Source organism: Bactrocera latifrons, unplaced genomic scaffold (assembly GCF_001853355.1).
Source record: "Bactrocera latifrons isolate USDA-ARS-PBARC rearing strain unplaced genomic scaffold, ASM185335v1 scaffold_2, whole genome shotgun sequence".
In the NCBI taxonomy this organism is placed as follows: domain Eukaryota; kingdom Metazoa; phylum Arthropoda; class Insecta; order Diptera; family Tephritidae; genus Bactrocera; species Bactrocera latifrons.
Genome location: NW_017535518.1, coordinates 1,514,583 through 1,532,801, shown reverse-complemented (window position 1 = coordinate 1,532,801; position 18,219 = coordinate 1,514,583). Strand labels below are relative to the sequence as shown.

Here is an 18,219-nt window from a genome sequence, read left to right as displayed (position 1 = left end):
AATCAAAATTAAATAATTCAGTAAAAAATTAAATGAAATTCAAAAAGCATTAGGGAGTTTGATTTATTAAGTTAAATATAAAGTCACAACAGTATTTCTAAAATGAAAATATATATTACTTCAAAATTCAAATACGCTATAATAAATTTCATAACACACCCTCTAGCCACTGACACATTTTTCTTTCTCCCCAAACAGTCTACGCCAGCCATGAAAAGCAGAAAGAAAACGAAAGCGGCGCGCCCCCACCACCACCGCAACAGCTTGAAATCTCCAGTGGCGTGCAACTGCCACTCACAATTATACCCACCGCGCAACAGCGTTGCCCACTGCTGCCCACAGCGTCCGCATCTACAGTGGGCAGCAGCGTCAAAACGTTCCTGAATGCAGCCAGTCTGGAGCGCAAGCTGCCACCACATGTCAGCTGTCTGCAAGAGACGGCCGCCGCGGCAATGACCTCGCCGGCAACGAGATGCTGCAACATACTAGGCAGCGTCGGTGGCGGCGGCAGTGGCAGCAATGCGATTGGCACCGTAACATCGACCGGCGTGGTGGGCGGTGGCGTTGTGGTAACCACCGGTGGCATGGGCTATTATGATGCCTACGGTGCGGGCATACAACTCGGCGGCATGACGGGCAGTTTGAACAGGCGACAACTGCACGGTGCAGCAGCGACGACGGAGTTTGTGGGTCTGGAAACATTGGATATACTGCAGGGCGTGGCGCCACCAGGTGAGTGTGTGTGTGGCGAAGATATTTTCGAATTTATTTTTAGCAACAAAACTTGTTACAGCAGGCTTATACCGGATTAGTCGGTTAAATTATTAAGCAATGAAATGTGTAAACAAAGTCTTATGGCTCAGCTTCGAAAAAGTTGAAAGGAGGAGAATATTATTTGGATAGGGATGCGACGGCTAAGTTGAATTGTAGTAGTTACTTGGTAGGAAAGACGTTTATAACAATACATTACTTTTCTTATACCTAGAAGGAGCTAAAAATTAATCTAAAGCTGTGTTCCGGAACTCGTTCTAAAGATCGACCAAAATCGAGTTCTTTTTTGGAAAGCTTTTTCATTTGACGAGATATCATCACGAAACTTAATATAACTTATTTTCTAAGACATCCCTCCTATATTAAATGAACGACTTAGCATATAGCCGTCATCAAACTGTTCGGCCAAAATCGAGTTCTTGTAAGGACAACTTTTTCACTTGACGACATATCTTCACGTAATTTGACATAACTTATTACATAAAGCATCGCTACTATATCAGAAGAAATTATTCTGATCGGACTACTATATCATATAGCTGTCATACAAACTGGTCGTTCAAAATCGAGTTCTTGGAAATTTTTTTTTAATTTTTGAAGGGTATGGTATTATAGGGGTAATCGTAATTAACGTTACTATTTTCTTGCTTTATTTCTTATATTATATATTTTTATTAGCTATAAATATTACTTTTCCACTTACTTACTTTTTCCCTTAAAATTGATCCTTCCTAAGTGGCATGAATTCAACTGCTTTGCCTCAAAATACTATATGTTGTCTATATTTACATATGAATACATAAAAGCATATATGCACGTAAATCTGTGTCTCTGTCTCTCGTCACTTAAACCAACAGAAATCTAAATATATCCTTCAAATTGCAAATCCCTTAATTCCCTTTAAGGCTAACTGCAAATGTTTCGCTCAAATATGCGCAACAACTTACAAAATAAAATAAAATATTCTCAAAATCTTTGACGTAAACAACAAGTATATTAGCAATAATAATAACTATACAAACTAACTACCGAAAAAAGGACAAAGCAGAAAAAGACTCCGAAGGAAACAAAAGCAAAGCAGGCCACATTTTCGATTTAAGCACATCAAGTGGCTACTAGTTAGTAATGAAGACCGGCAGAAGCTTTGAACAAGCGCCACAAAGCAGCAATTTCAGAGACACCAAGCAGCTTGGAACTTGCCGAAACCGCTACATAAAATCTCGTACACCTTTCATTAGGCGCCTACAATGCCATTAGTTTACTCAGCGCTCAACTTCTTATGTTCAGAATGGTGAAGAAACTTGAAGGATTGTGCGAATTGAGTATTTTTCCACACATACGTATATATATATGTTAGTGTATAAACTTATATATATACTATATACACTATATACATTCATATGTTGTTATTCTTACATCTCCTTTGCTTCACTTCGCTGGCCAAAATATAAACACCAGCGTTAGCTAAAAATAAATATTGTTATTTTTTACAATTTTATTTGATTATACTTTTGCGCATAAGAGAATTAAGGACAGCAAGTGTATCCGGAGTGCAGGCGGATTGTGGAAATTAAGCGGAGTTTGTGTGTTGTTGTGCAAGAACTAACATTTTTACTGCATTTTACGAGATTTTTATTTGGAGATGTTAAAGCTTGAAGCTAAGAGAGTCCTGATGTCTGGAAAAAACTTGAAGGCTTAACAATCAGCGGTCAACTTGTCGTAGAAAATCTAAACAGAAATACCGAAAGAAAGCCCAAAAGTACCTTTACTGTTTAGTCCGCATATCATGTCTCTTAAAACAGAAAAATTGGGTAGTCTACATCTGTAGTTGTAGCTTTTCTTACAGGATACCGGTCCAAATAGCTTTCAATTGATGTCAAGGTTTGGATCGTCCAAGGGAGTTCAGTACGAAACGATCTATACTAACGGTTGAACCATTTCAAGGTTCCCAACTTTTTTACCTTCACATTTAATGGGGAATTTTGATTATCATTCGAAAGAACATTCTTCGGCATTTGCTTTTCGAAGATTATCTCTTTCAAATGTTGGCCGCGGCTACTTCTCAGATAGTCCATCCGTTGAGCCATATTTTCGATGACCTTTTGAATCTCTTCACTTTGGCCAGATGCTCCATCCGTTGTATTTTGTAAGCGCTCAATTTAAGGTCTCTAGATTAAGCCAAGAACTCAAGTACTATTAAAAAATCAATATAGGAGGATAACTCGGCAAGTATATATACGTGGAGGTGGTGATCCTTTTTGTTGGGTTGTATCCACTATGATCTGAGTTAATATATGTGGAAGCGGGATGCTCTCGCATGTGGGTTGTATTGATGTGGTAGAATGTATGAGTTCTATTGGTGTGGTGTATTATAGTGTGACAGTGTTGTGACTTTATGTACAGCTGCATGAACGTAGTGGCTTTAGGGTCACACAGTGAAATTCTCGAATAAAAACTTTAAATATTTTTGGAGTTACACATAATCTCCGATATCGCTAAAAACACAGAAGTATTCTCCAAGTTTGGAGACTTAATCATTTTCTTAACCAGCACTGTTTTGCCTATTTTTGGATTCACCACAGGTTATAAGGAAGTTTAAAACTTTTTAGCCCGAAAACGTGCGGTTTTTCAGAAATCTTCTCTCGGAAAAGAAGAAATTTGTGCACAGTTATCGGAAGAAGTTTATTGAAGCTTTACATTTTTTTTTTTTTTTTTTTTTTTGTTTTGTGTTTTGTAGTACCGAGAAATAGCATCAGGTTGGTGACAACATGTTCTCCTAGTGAATGTCGCAGAGTCCAAAAATAATCTAAACAAAAATGTTTTCTTTTTTACTTTCAATATCCTGGGTACTAAACGATAGAGAGAACAAAAAAATTGATTTGCTTTAAAATAATTTAATCTCCATTCGGATAGTAAGGATTAGATAAATTGACAGAGAGACTCAAGATATGTACGTGCTATTTCGACGGGATCGGACCATAGGGAAAGGGGTGTCAGATGTGTAGGGCTAGCATAGGCATGCAAAAGAGGTGGTTAGTGGCCTGCGGGAATCGTTGTAGATTTGTTAAATATGTCAGTATCGATTCTGGATATGTAGAAGTTTAACCTGTACGCTACAACTACAGTATCCAGAATACGCCATTCACTGATAAGGAGACGGTGAAGGTGTTAATGGCTGCACTGTGAATGTCGGTCAATGCATATCTGAAATTTGTAGCGTCCGAAGTCTGGTCAGCGTTATGTCATCGATGTAGTTGACGGCGGACCTTTTCATGCTCCTAGCAGGCGGTTCCGCTACAAGCAGTTGACTACGGGAATTTCTGCGAAAGCACCCCCACAGAAACGACTTGGAAAGGAATTCATTATGCTGCTTAACTGGGAGCACACAAGCCTCACTGTGCTGTTGTTCAAGGGTAAAGATCAAGACATCCATCGTTGTAGTCTGAAGTGCAGTATTCTGATATTGCCTGTAGCTCCTTTGCCTGCAATTCAAATTTTTTAAATAACAAATTACTTACTTGCAACATATATGTATATAAAATATTTCTCCATTTACAATACAAACTTTCTCTTATTAGTCCAACTCCACTACATTTGTTTGTATGTATATTTCTTTCCTTCCAGACACCATCATTGGCATTTGTGGCAGCGCGCTCCCCGCAGGCATGTCATATCATCAACTGCAGCACCACAGCTTGCCGCGTCACCACACCACAACACTGCAGCAACATCTCACAGCAAACGCAACAGGCCAGCAAAATGTTGCGCAACATCACCAAACCTACAAGGACGCCATAATGTTGCCACCACCACCAACAATCGTATCGATAAGCAGCGGTCTGCCGCTACCCACCACCATGGATTATGCGAAAAGCAGCGTTGAAGCGGCAACAACGCCACAAGCGCCGCCGACAACACTCACCAGCATTATTAGTACAACAACGGCGACAACGCAAACACCAAAAGCGCAAAAGCGCGTCACCATCATGGAACCCACCACGCACACCTTCGATCCACTACTGCCCACAATGGTGGCCGTTTCCGGTGTGGCGACGCCTGCGGCACATCATCGCCTAGTAACCGCAACACCAACGCCCATCATAACGATTAGCAGCAACACAGCGGCGGCGGCGACGGCGGCGACGGCAAGCGATTGCCTCGCCAACAACCTTAATGCGAGCGATGCGACGCAGAGCGTCGCAGCAACAGCGGCAGAAAGCAACTCGTCGCCCGAAGATGAGAACTCGATGACCGGCATGTTGGATCGCATCACACACGATTTGGATTATCTGCTAAATCGCACGAATGATGTGCCAACAGAGTCTACCTTAGGTGATGCCGAAGTGTTGGCGGTAGGCGTGGCAGTCACGGCAGTGGCGACGAGCGCTTCCACACCAGCGGCTTCCACCATAACCATGAGCCAGGATACTGTGGAGCAGTTGTAGGGTAGCTAATATGTATTGATAGATAAGCTGGCAGATCTTTGGAATTAATTTTAGCGAAGATCTTTGAAGTAAATACTAATTTATTGAAGTAAACTAATATTAGGTGTGTTTAGTTGCCACTAAGCATTTTGTTCCTGTCACTTTTTTGACTATTTACTGTACAGTAGACCTTAAAGCATAGCTGTAATCTACAATATATTAATATTAATGGTTGTCTTTGTAAATATATAGAAGATATATTTAGAATTTTAAGATTTACAATTTTTTTATATAGCTATCCCAATAATCAAAAATTGGCTCTAAGTAGGGCTTTCGAATTTATTGCAGATCAAAATAGAAAAATAGCATAATTCTAGATTAATTGTTGTATATATTATTAATAACATTTAATTAACTTAAAATTATCACTACATATTGAAAAAAAAAAAATACTGAAAAACTAAATTTTTTATTTTATTTTTTTTAATTTTTTTCCAAATATTTGTGTGGCTTTTCAAGGCAGCTATAAACAAAAATTATATTAAATAATTTTTTTTGTAAATACTTGCTTTTTCTTGCCTTCAGTTTACATGTTGCCACACTGTAGCTAATTTTCATATGTTTTTCATTTAATCGAAGTTTATTGATAAAGCCTACGATAAAAAAAATTTCGCTAATGTCTTAAGCAAACAAAAAAAAAATTTTTTTTTCACGCTACTTGTAGCGCATACAAAATGGCTCTTAATGTTGAGGACACTGAATCGGAATTTCATAAGAAAATTTCAATAATTTCGACTCGTTGTTGCATTGTATATTTTTCCATGATGAAATGGCAAACTTTACTGAAGAGAAATGTCAAAAGGGCGGAAAAAATATGTTGTCGATCGATCTATTTTTGTAGTACTCTATTGAAAAACCCTATACTTCAAATGGATGACTGAAATTAGTTAGTATTATCATTAAACTAGGGGATCCGGTCACGCGTTGTTGTCGTGTACATTTTATACTAATATTCGTATAATAAACTATTCAATACAGTGAAAGTTTTATTCACGAATATAGGCGAAAACGTTTTTATCGGTATAAGTATCCAAGTGATTATACTTGAGGTTTAATTTTGGAAATTTTATTTTAAATTTTTATTTAAATTTTATTGAAAAAAAAATAACCAATTTGAGGCGGCTTTCTCAATGTCTGGTTGCCAGCCTTTCTGTCCAGTTAACAAAGTTGTCCGCTTTATAGATTGTACATAAACATCAGCAATGTTCATGGTTAATTAATATGTCCGCTTAATAGGGCGGCCATTTAATAAAGCTTTTACTGTATGTCTCTTTCAAAATAGTCCCCACTCGATAAAGTGCACCTATGCCAGCGCTTCTTCCAATCGTTGAAACACTACGGTGAAGGCTAGTTACTTACCTTCCTGTCAGGAAATTCACGAACTCGCAACGAGGTGTGAACTTATTCACAAACAAAAATCGCCAATCTCTAGCCTTAGCGGCTCCTATTTTGAAGCCAATTACTCTTTCACTTATTTTAGGCCCAAATGGTTTTCACTATTCCTTCCGATATTCCCACGATGCCAGTAAAATCTCTGACTGGCGATTCTCAAGCAAAAATTTCTTTATTTTATTAACGTGTTAATCAAGTGCATACAGCGAAGGACTCTTATTACAATAATAATTGGTTAACTACTTTTCGTAAACAAATTCGCTATTTAGTTGTTTTGAACTTTAGAAAATTTAATTAAATCATTTAAGTTGAGTTCGTTCATCTTTAGGTTAAATATTTTGTTATAATAATATAAAAAAAATTAAACATAACCTAAATGTATATGTGTATGTATTTTTCAAATGAAATTGTGTACTCTCAATCAAAAATACAAAATCATAGAGGCCAAGCATTGTTGGCCAGAAATTTACAAGAGCAGAAGTCATAAAACTATGTGATAGAATTGATAGAAGAATGGGTGAAAAATGCTTAAGAAAAAAATTAATAAATAGCTGTTAGGAACTGCATATCGTCACTTCAAATGCAAAATTTTCAGTTTCTGCTGTTAGATATAACCAATATATAACCAATTGGTAACCATTTTATAGCCATTTKATAACCAATTATTAACCAATTTAAATTTTTTAACCAAAACTCAAATTTGGTTTTATTGTGAGTGGTTTTTTTATATCGTTTCACTTATGGAGTGATGTTACGATATTTTGCATTTCAGGTGACGATATATACTTACATTGTACATGTAAAAAAAAATAAATCTGAAAAATATATACAAATCTGTAGGAAATATTTGTAAATAAAAAAGGAAAAATAATGCTAAACTAAAGTATATATAAATATAGGAAAATAATTGCTTAACTTACATTTCTAAAAAAATTCCAAAAACCAAAAAACTAAACAAAAACCAGTAAAAAAGCGTATATTAAGCTGAAAATTCAAAATTAGTGGAGTTGGCTACCTGTTAGGCTTAACTACACGCACCGTGTATATAACTTGCCACACTAACATTGTAAATATGTATTTCTGAGTCATACAACAACAGCAAAGAATTTATTAAGAGTTTTGCAAAATACGCAAACAATGCATTTTACACTCAACTAAACTCAGCAAAAATTAGCGACTAGCTTCTAGCGATAATTGTGCAAAATGTGTTAAGTCAAGAAAGGGTTAATAAAATGAGAGAAAGAAAAAAACTAATGGAAAAGTATAGTAAAGCGAAATCGAAGCATTGGAGCGCTGCATTTAATGTAATTCTTACAATTTAGTGATAGACTTTCGTATAAAACAACAACAACAAACAAGCAAGTAGTTAGTATAACAATTTGTAAATAATCACTAAAATAATTAAGCAAAAATGCAATAAAAACGATTAAAAGATGAAAACTATTCCAGTAATTAGTAAATATTGAGTCATTGCATGGAAAATTAGAGTACATACAAACATACATATGTATATAAATATTAAGCGTTTGATTAGTAATTGTTATAATACGACGAATTTCATTAATTTCACTAAGACAGCTCAACTTGTGGAATTAGAGGGAGAAACCACATCTGAATGAGTAATAGGTAAATCAATAGTAATAATAACTGTACTTTTTTCATAGACACTAAAAATTAAAGTAAAAAAAAATATTAATAAAAAAGGAATGCTGATCAAAATAGAACTTACAAAAACTTAAAATAACATATGAGAGCTGAAGAAATATACTGAAAATATGAAAACTCTCAGAAATCCAAAAATAGTGAGACAAAAATGAACAAGCAATAGAAATTTGTCATTTGTCACCAAAAGGATGGACGCCAAAGTGATAAGTGCGTTTGGAAAATTTACCACTCAAAATTGGTCTTAAATGTAATAAAAGCTCGACTACTTTTCAGAATTTTAAACAAAAAAAGTCATGTCACAAATATGAAAAAAAAATTTCTTGGCTTACGTTGTCTTAAAGAAAACGGTGTGAAAATCATCAATTTATGTAGTTTAGAAATAAATTTTTAGGGTTAAACAGACTAGTGATCAAGCTATAATCGAAAGCAGCCAATTTATATATTATCCTCTTCTCGATTTTCAACAACATTATCTCAAACTGGATAAATCAAAGTTTAAACACTGGACTGAAAGTCAAATCATAACCAAGAAGATATGCACAAAATTTGCAAGCTGATTGGTTTCAACCCATATTCTTAAATTCGTATGATATACGTATAATTTACACTCTTAAGAGCAAAAACAAAAAACGTTATAATTTAGCTGTTTCATTTTCTATGAATATTCTTTTCTTGGGTTTTCAACACAAATTTTCACAAGTAAGTGAGTTTACTCATCCAAGCACAAAACCTGCAGTTTAGCCGAGTTCGCCACCCTTATAATGCAAAAATTTAACAAGTTTTATTTCACTGTCAATTTGCGCTTTGAACTCTTCGAAATTTTGTTCTCAAGAGCATACTACTATGAGCAAAACATAATAAGACGTATAACATTCAAATAGTGTTCCTTGTTGACAGTTTGGCCGGGCGGAAGGAAATTGGTGTCAACAAAGCCTTGATATTTTATTTGCTTTGTAGTGGTTTTCGGCTTCGGCTTACTTTTACCATGAGATTCGGCCGATTGATCGTCTGTTTTCAGGTCGTAATCAATGATCCAAGACCCATCGCCAGTAATATTACGTTTCATGACATACCACGACTACCATAGTCGGAAAGTATTGTTGAACAGTCGGTAACGCGTCGCAGTTTTTTTTTTTGGTGATTTTGGAACCCATCGTGCTTTCACTTTTCTTATCATATTTGAAAATGGTGTTCACTGATTCTTCCGATAACCTAACGATACCAGTAAGGGCTTTGACTGTTTAACGTCGCTTCTTTGCCGCTAATCATCGACACTTCGAGCCATAGCTCTGATCTTCTTACGCCAAGCTCCTTGTCAATATCTACTAACTGTAAAATTCTCAAAATTTTATATATATACAAATACCGGCTCTATAGAAGTGGCCTCCTTGTACCCTTATAGAAACATAGGATTTATTATTGACTGTAAATTTGGAAGAGAAGAAGAAAGAAGAAGCAAAGAGTGGCCAAATGAACTTTTATACACTTTAAAAGAAAAATTTAGAACTCTTATATACCACAGTACTACTAAAGACAATATGATCTAATGCCATTGTTTAAGTCTTAAGTTCACTAGCTACTAAATATGAGTATACGGTATACGTTTTGAGTCAAATTCATGAGGATAACTAACTACCTTTAGGAGATTTTAATGATCGATTCGTGGCAACGAAGGTACTTATGAGCAAGGTGATCGATTTATAGAGAAGTAGGAGGCACTGTTACGAAACCCACGAGTAGAGCTTACTTGCATATATTCTAAAAATGGTCTACGATTTGGGGCAGATCTATTTACTGTCCCACATGAAACTATTGAGAATTCTTTATAAGTGAAGTGACAAAGGAGTTCAGAATTTCTTATATATACCTTTCCATGGCAATCTCTTTTATAACCAACCGGCACTTATCACTTTGAAAACAGGCATCACGGCTCCAAATAATATAAACAACCCAATAGTAAAACTTTGTAAAACAAAAAATTTAATAATTTATAAAATAAGCAGAAAAAAAATACAACTAAAATTGTAAAATCTAAACTCTAATCATTAAATAAACATTTTCGAGACTCTTTGTTATAAAAAATCAAAAATATTAAAAGCAAATGCAGTTTTATTTAACATTATTTATTTATAAACGGAGTGAGAATTGCTGGTTATTCAATCATTCAGCTTTAATCTCTGGCATTGCTTACATAACAGTATTATTTTATGAGCATTGTAAAACAACAAACGCTTTGTAAAGCGTAAACATACATATACAGATATTTACATAGAAGACTTCACGTAAGTATTACTATAGACTTAAATTAGAAATATTAAATGCTTTGAACTCAAAATTTCGTGACATGACCCACAAAATAGGTGGCTGCTCGACTTCGTATGGCGAAGTAGAAGGGATGATCGGCACGAAAGAATTTCTTGCGGGAATCAATCGAATTGCTAATCACAATTGGTTTGTAGGCTGAAAGACAAGAGAGAGAGAGAGAGAATAACTGCGGTTAAAGTTAACGGCAGAAACGAGATGAAGTTTAATAGAATGAATATGATGAAGGTCGATGAAATACTGAAGCGTACAGTGTACTTTTGAATGGTTTTAAAAATTTGAGGTGCATGATGCCAGTAGTTTTTTAAATATTGTTATTTTTTATTTTGTTTGAAGATCGAACTTTAAACTCATATCAGCTTGAGAGAAAAGTACAATTAGAGGAAAATAAGAGGAATATGTAGATGATAGCCATAGTTTCTAGTAACTAAGCTACTATAATTATTAATGATTTTTTCAATAAGCTCAATTTCGAACTTCGAACGCAAATACTTCGACTTTGAAGGCTAATTTCAAAAAAGGGAGAAATTAAATTTTTACTTATGTCTCAATCTCTCGGAAAGCTTGGTTTCATTTTTAGAAAAAATATCGATTTTTTCGTACAGTATAAAGATATTTTTAAGTGTTACCGATAAGACGGGACTGTAGTTAGCAATAGGTACCACGAAGCTTATTACGGCTCAGCAATTGTCACCACCGTAGAATTTATCAAAACCAGACCAGAAGCCTTTAAAATTGTGAGCCTAATTTATGAAATAAGTCCGATGCATCTGATGCTAAGTTGCCACTACTACTACTCCCTCCGAAAATTTAACACAACTGTCAGTCTTTAAGAAGATATTCCTCAACTGTCCAGTGAACAGTTAAGCGACAGAACACCAACAGTTTAAGATAAAGATACTGTTATTTATTATCGCAAGGGCGGAGGACATTTCCATCTTAATAACGGGTAGATAGTAGGTCCGCAGACCATTAGTATTATAACCAACACTCTCAATACAGTCCGGAATGGGGCATCACAAGTGGGCTTGCGGTTTAACTCGGAGAAAACGGATTTGCTTGTCTTCGGCCAACCTGGTGAAAACAATTGAAATCAGGCGACTTAATAAAAGTGGGGCAGGTTCAAGGCGCTTTGTTGATTTTTGAAATTCTTTTATATTAAAAATTTATAGTATTTATGTATAATTGGCCGGCATTCTCAGCTGTTCCAATGGGTTCCGTGTTTGGATCGACCTTTTAACTTAGCATAAACAATAATTGCACTGAACCCAAGTACTGACTCTACTGATTGAGACCTAACAATTAGATATCTAATTGATATTACGTACGTCTAATCGATATATTTATAAGTTTATTAAAACGTACTTCGATTGATTGTGAGACTGATATTATATATTATCACGAAGCATTCTAAATATCCATAGGGTTTATGAAAAAACAACACGCAAATTTTCGTGGAGAATTTTATCTATTATCAATTAATAATTAAGGACTAGTCGTACTACAATTATCGCTTCTGAAGTCCAATGACATTTATGTGAATGATAAGACATGAAGTAAATATTAAATTACGACAATTTGTGTACTCACCAACACTACTTGCACCTTCCGTGCCCGACTCATTAACCTCTATGCAGACTTTGTGTAGAATATCTGAAATTATTAGTGGATCTGTGGTGTTGTCTCGCAGCATATTCTTAAAATTGGCAGCTTTCGAGAAAATCGTTGTGATACCCAGCTGAAGGGTGACATATAGAAGATTTTCAATTAGTTCATGACATCAACCAGTACACAAACAGCTCACCTGTTCCAAAGTACGCCGCAGGCTGCATTCAAAATCGATTTTAAATTTCGGCAAAAGCACCTGCACGCTCTCCATCTGCATGCGCTCCGTCAACGCGTTGAGATCCAGCGTTTCTAACTGCTTTTCCAATGCCGCCAGGCCATCGCGCTGATTGGGCAACACCACCAACATAGCCAACTCATCATCATGCTCATAAGGTAACTCAATGATACGCGCGTCCAACTCACGCAATTCCGCGAACTTCACGAACATATCATCGTCGAAGAGCATTGGCACCGTCACAACTGTAGGTGGCGCCTGCTGTGGCACGTCATGCGCTGCGGGCGCTTCCACGGCGCTCTGCTGAAAGTCATACAGACCCGTCCGATAGGCGCTAAATGGCAGAAACCATTTGCTTTGGAAATGCACAGCTGCCAACACGATGGCCGTTGACGCCACCACAGGCGCTGTGATCGTGGACAATAAGGCATCGCCAATGCACCAGCCATAGCCAGCGGCCGCCTTCGCCAAATCCTCATCGAGTTGTGCGCGCAATTTCGAAATGCTGCTGAAATCTCGCTGCAACGCTGTTGTGTGAAAATATTTCTGCGCTATTTTACGAAACTCATCGCCGACTTCGACCTCCATCGGCAGCAGCAACTCACTACACAGCTGCATGTGTGTGTCGGCCGCGGTGTCGGTGCTCAATTGCAATTCCGTCGCGAAGTGGTTGGCCATTTTGGCATTGCTGGCGAAACGTTTCAGCTGTAGCACGCGCTGCAGCTCCTCTGCGGTGCCGCCATCACTGCCGAGATAGAGCAGCGTGAGCAGCGCCTCCAGCTGGAGCGGCGATATGATAATATTGTCTGTGTCGTGCGTGGTCACGATGCCGCGCAGCAGCTCGTTGCTTAGGTCCGTTGCGACATTTGTGGCTCCATTGCCATTCGCCGCTGTGCTATTATTGCTCGCCATTTAGACTGCTCACGCTTTTCTGTTTAATTATTTACTTTTGTTTTTAGAGCGCGTTCGCTTTTGCTTTTCCTATGTTTTGTTTGTGGAGTGCGTGGGCGCGGCAGCGTTGGCGTTGTGCCGGAAAAGTCTCAATTGTAGCAGTTCAGGCAAGTGGTGGCGGCGGTGACGATGGCGGTGGTCGGTGTACGGTGTCGCTGTCGCTATTGTTGTGCGATTACAAAATTAGGCATCAAATTAGCAAACATAAAAATTAAGCTGACCTGGTGCATAGATATGTATATCGATTGTATGGTATATATGTAAGAGACGTGTGTTCGTACCTAAGTGGCGCACGAGTGGGTTATATTGTCTTAAAGAATTTTAGCTGTTTATCAAAACAAAAAAGTTGTCGTGCTTCTTTTTGGTGTAACATAAACATTAATATTTCGCCATTACATGCTGATGACTTTATCCGTTAGACAGCAGCATTTGTAGACGAAGTATTTGTTTTCTTATGGTAATCATGATTAAAAGTTTTAGGTTGCGTTGTCAGAATTTCACAATAATTTTTTTTTTTTTTTAATACACCTACCTTAGAGAGTTGTTTTTGAGTGTTGATGTGTATAATGCACGCCTTTTGAAGAATAATAAAAATAACGATGAAAATTAAGTATTTCTGAAAGAAATAGAACTCGACTTAGTGCACACTAAGGCAACACAACTTTGAACCGAAACTCTCATTTCGAATAACAAATGACAAATAATTTCAACTTAAATTATTAAATATGCTTCTATAGACTAATACCAAGGGATGTTGAAACATCTTATAGAGTCAGTTACTCATTTTTTGGCCGGTTGAGTTGTTTTCGATGTACTGCACCTGGAAATTTCAACTGAAGTTGAGTTGAGTTGAAAACACCAAATGGAGGAAATCAAAACACACAACTACTTAGATTATCGAAATAATTTGAAGTTTAAATCAATCTGAATAATATTTTCGTTCGCATCGTCATTCGGTAGTTGACATGAGTGTAGCTTACTAAGAGTTTCCTGAAGAAGCTGATAATACAGTGGAAAAGTTGAGACATGTTCAAGATTCAAAATCTAAAAAGGGCAGGTTGAGTTGTTTTCGAAGATACCGAACTGGGAAATTTCAACTGAAGTTGAGTAGAGTTGAATAGAGAAGAGAATAGAGGAAATTCAGACCTATATGCTGCTATAGACTTATCTTATCGAAATAAGTTGAATTTGAAGGCAATTTATATACTATTTTCGTTCGCAATAGTCACGCAGTAGTTGACATGAACATAGCTTTCTAATTAATTCCTGATAAAGATAATAATACCTTGGGAAATTTGATACTTGAAATTCCACTGAAAACTGCTTGATAGGTTGCGTTGTTTTCGATGATACCGAACTCGGAAATTACAACTGGGAAAGTTTATACTTGTTCAAGATTCAACTAAACATTTTTTGGCAGCTTGAATTGTTTTCGGTAATACCGAACTGTGAAATTTCAACTAAAGTTATGTTGAGTTGAAAGCTCAATATAGAGGAAATTTGAAAGCAATCTAAATACTATTCTCGTTCGCAATCATCACGCGATAGTTGACATGAGCATAGCTTTCTAATCGTACCCTGACAAAAATGATAACACTATGGAAAAGTAGATACATGTTCAAAATGCAACTAACATCATTTTAGCAGGTTGAGTTGTTTTCAATGATACCGAACTGGGAAGTTTCAACTAAAGTGGAGTTGAGTTGAAAGGCAATTTAAACAACATTTTCTTTCTCAATCGTCACTTGGCGTGAGTGTAGCTGTCTAATAGTTTCCTTCCAATTTATTATAAAAGCTAACCCTTTCGAATCTAATTCACTTGTCCAAGACGCAGCATGCATATACGAAGCGCAGATCAGTAGAAAAGGCTTTTCAATATAAGGAATACGCTCTTGGAGCATTCCTGGACATTTCTGGAGCGTTCAACAAAGTTTCTGCATAGTATCTGGTCTAGGTACTGATTGTACTATACAACCCTGGATCAGAAGCCTTTTGACCTGTAGGCGGATAAGAGTAGAATGTGACGACGCTAGGCTTGTAAAGATACTCCGCAATGTGGAATGCTATCTCCGCTTCTATGGACATTAGTGGTGAATTAACTGCTAAGGAACGAAGGACTTCGAAACTACTAAGATAGTAGCATATATGAACGACATTGTCATCTTAATAACGGATAGTAGTAATTCGGTGGACAGACTTATGGAAATCCACCTACGAGAAGACAATGGAAAAGATACCGAGACTCACGGCCTTGTGTATTACAGAAGCTTTAAAAACAACTCGAATGGCGGCTCTTGAACTGGTACTGAACTTGCCACCTATAGACCACTTCGCCGAAACTACGCAGCAAAATTCGCAGAACGACTACGGGCTGCAGGAGAATTCACATATAGATCCCACTTTTCAAGTGTGAAAGAAGGTTCAAAGTAAACATAGGAAAAGTAAGGTTGGCGTAGAGGTATGTCAGCTTCTCGCAACACTCTTAGCATTTATATGGAAAGCTCGAAAATAGACGATGGAGTTGGTGCGAAAATATTCGGTCCAGAGTTAGGCATAAGGCAGCCTTTTTAGTTGACGAATCACTGTAGTATATTTTAAACTGAAGTTTTTGTTATCGCGAAAGTCGCGGACCTGGCCTATAATGCAACTGCAGGCGATTCCAGGGTCAACATCTGCATAGAAAGACAAACAGCAATCAAGGTTGCGAAGTTACTGCAACGCATATCGGCCAAAAGTATTTTGGGAAGCAGGGCAGCAGTGGAAAATGTCGCCAGAAGCAAGCAGTATCATTTCTACCGGATGCCAGACTACAAAGACATCGAGGGTAATGAAACAGTGGACGAGATTGCCAAGAATGGTCTACGGCTAACATCCGAAAACGTGATCAACATTGGGAAACCCGTGCGTTGTCTATACAAAGATCTGAACAAAAGCATGGTAAAGAAAATCAGAATCCGATGCAACTATACAAAAATACAAAAGTCATGTGCAAAACGGTAGAACTACACAATATTCGATAGAAGAGATTGTAAGAACATGATGGGAATACTAAGGGAAATTGATATACCCATCAGATATGTTATTCAGCAAAAAATCACTAGTCAAGATCTTGGAAATAACAATAGTCTTCTAATAATTAGCAAAATACACACGCACAACAACAATCGGAACAAAAACATAATTTTATTCCAAAAGAAATATTACTCACAAACTTAAGACGCAAATATTTGTGGTTTTCAAAAATTACACGCGCTTGCCAAACATTTTTTCTACTTCCAAGTGTGTGTGGGTTAATAAATTCCAGAAACAAACCACAAAATTCTGATTACACTTACTTAAATTCGGCAGCATTTAGTAAAAGCGAATAGTTTTATTTTATTTGCCAACAAAACATTTATAACAGTTGTCGTCATATTAATAGAATATCGTGATAACACAAAGCATTGAAAAGAGTTATAAAATGGAAATTGAAAAGAAGGTTTTTTAAGTTTTGAGACACTTCCAAGCAGGTGATGAATTTTATGAGAAACTTTTTTTCTGGTATGACATAGTAACGACGCTTTGTTTCTTCTGGACACTAAGGGAAAATATATACAGATATACTCACATAAAATGCAAAACAACGTATCGGCAAATAAAAAATCGAAATCGAGTTGTTTATTGCTTACTTATTTAAGCTTTCGCTGTCATTTATAACCAATATATAAGTTATATATAACCAATATACTACTAATATATAACTAATATATAACTAAAGTATAAGCATTTTATAACCGAAACTCAAATTTAGTTTCAACATGAATGGTTTCTTTATATTGTTTTTTCTTCGGCTGTAAACTTATGAAGTGATGATACGTTATTTTGCATTTCAGGCGACGATATATATATCAAAGAAATATATACCTACAGAATTCTATTCATATGCACACAACCGTATATGCTTTTAAGCGCTGCTTCTTCTTGCTTTTTTAATAGCTTCAAGTGTACACAAAGACTAAATGCACAAATTCTTTTATGTGCTCACGATTGCATTACTTTTGCAGAATAGAATTAAATCTATATTACCACAATTTTATATTTTTGCAACGCCTCAAATTAATATGCACACCCACAACTTATTATTTTTAAGCACAACAACTCTTTCGGCGGCAAATTAAAACTTAAAAGCAGAAGATTTACGTCAAACCGAAGACATTACACTACAGAATTTACTTAATGCAATAAAATTATATATATTTTTTTTTTGTTTTTTTTTTCTCAATTAATTAAGCACAAAAATAGTGCTGGGAGAAGAATGAGCGCAACTACACTTAACAGCATACATTACGTCATAATTATTTAAGTAATTTTCTGCGGCATAAAAGACAGAATGAAGTTTTTATTCAGTTTATTGATTTTTTTATATCATGATATTTTTTTCTATTTCTCGGAAAACTTTTTGTTTATTCCTTGAGTGAAATTTTTTACATTTTTTTTAAGTTTTCCGAGTTTTCTATTATGAAATTTTTTCAAGAAAGTGTTTTTTTTTCATTTATTGAGTGAAATTTTTTTTATTTTAATTATGCTTAAGTTTGCTGAGTATTTTTATTGCTTGCAGCTTTTATCTCATGCGATTTTTAAAAGAAGTTTTTTTGTATACATATATTTATTGGTTACTTTTAAATATTTCTAAAAACTTTCGAGTTTTTTTTCTTTTGAGATCTTTTATTTCAAGAAAGTTTTTTATAACTTTGGTGAAATTTTTTTTCCTTAAATATTTTTTTAATTGAGGCACTCTGATTTTTTTAAATT

The 18,219-nt window shown here is 36.1% G+C and overlaps 2 protein-coding genes across 9 annotated transcripts in view; one reads left to right on the top strand and one right to left on the bottom strand.

Annotated features, from left to right (window-relative positions):
* The window catches only part of LOC108967787, a 291,336-nt gene extending 286,120 nt beyond the window's left edge, over positions 1 to 5,216 (top strand). The window contains exons 20-21 of the mRNA XM_018931415.1: positions 199 to 732; positions 4,396 to 5,216. Coding sequence (XP_018786960.1) covers positions 199 to 732; positions 4,396 to 5,216 — 1,355 coding nt within the window. The remainder of the gene's footprint in view (positions 1 to 198; positions 733 to 4,395) is intronic.
* A 5,185-nt stretch (positions 5,217 to 10,401) lies between these two features.
* The window catches only part of LOC108967928 (serine protease inhibitor 42Dd), a 9,024-nt gene continuing 1,206 nt past the window's right edge, over positions 10,402 to 18,219 (bottom strand). For 3 of the 8 annotated variants that reach the window (XM_018931621.1, XM_018931623.1, XM_018931627.1), the window contains exons 2-4: positions 12,439 to 13,589; positions 12,225 to 12,372; positions 10,642 to 10,772 (exon numbers count right to left, since the gene is read on the bottom strand). In XM_018931621.1, coding sequence (XP_018787166.1) covers positions 10,642 to 10,772; positions 12,225 to 12,372; positions 12,439 to 13,389 — 1,230 coding nt within the window. In that variant the 5' untranslated portion in view covers positions 13,390 to 13,589. Of the gene's footprint in view, positions 10,773 to 12,224; positions 12,373 to 12,438; positions 13,590 to 13,960; positions 14,045 to 16,763; positions 17,051 to 17,331; positions 17,628 to 18,219 lie in introns of those variants that run through there. The other 5 variants (XM_018931622.1, XM_018931624.1, XM_018931625.1 and 2 more) reach the window with 4 other exon arrangements.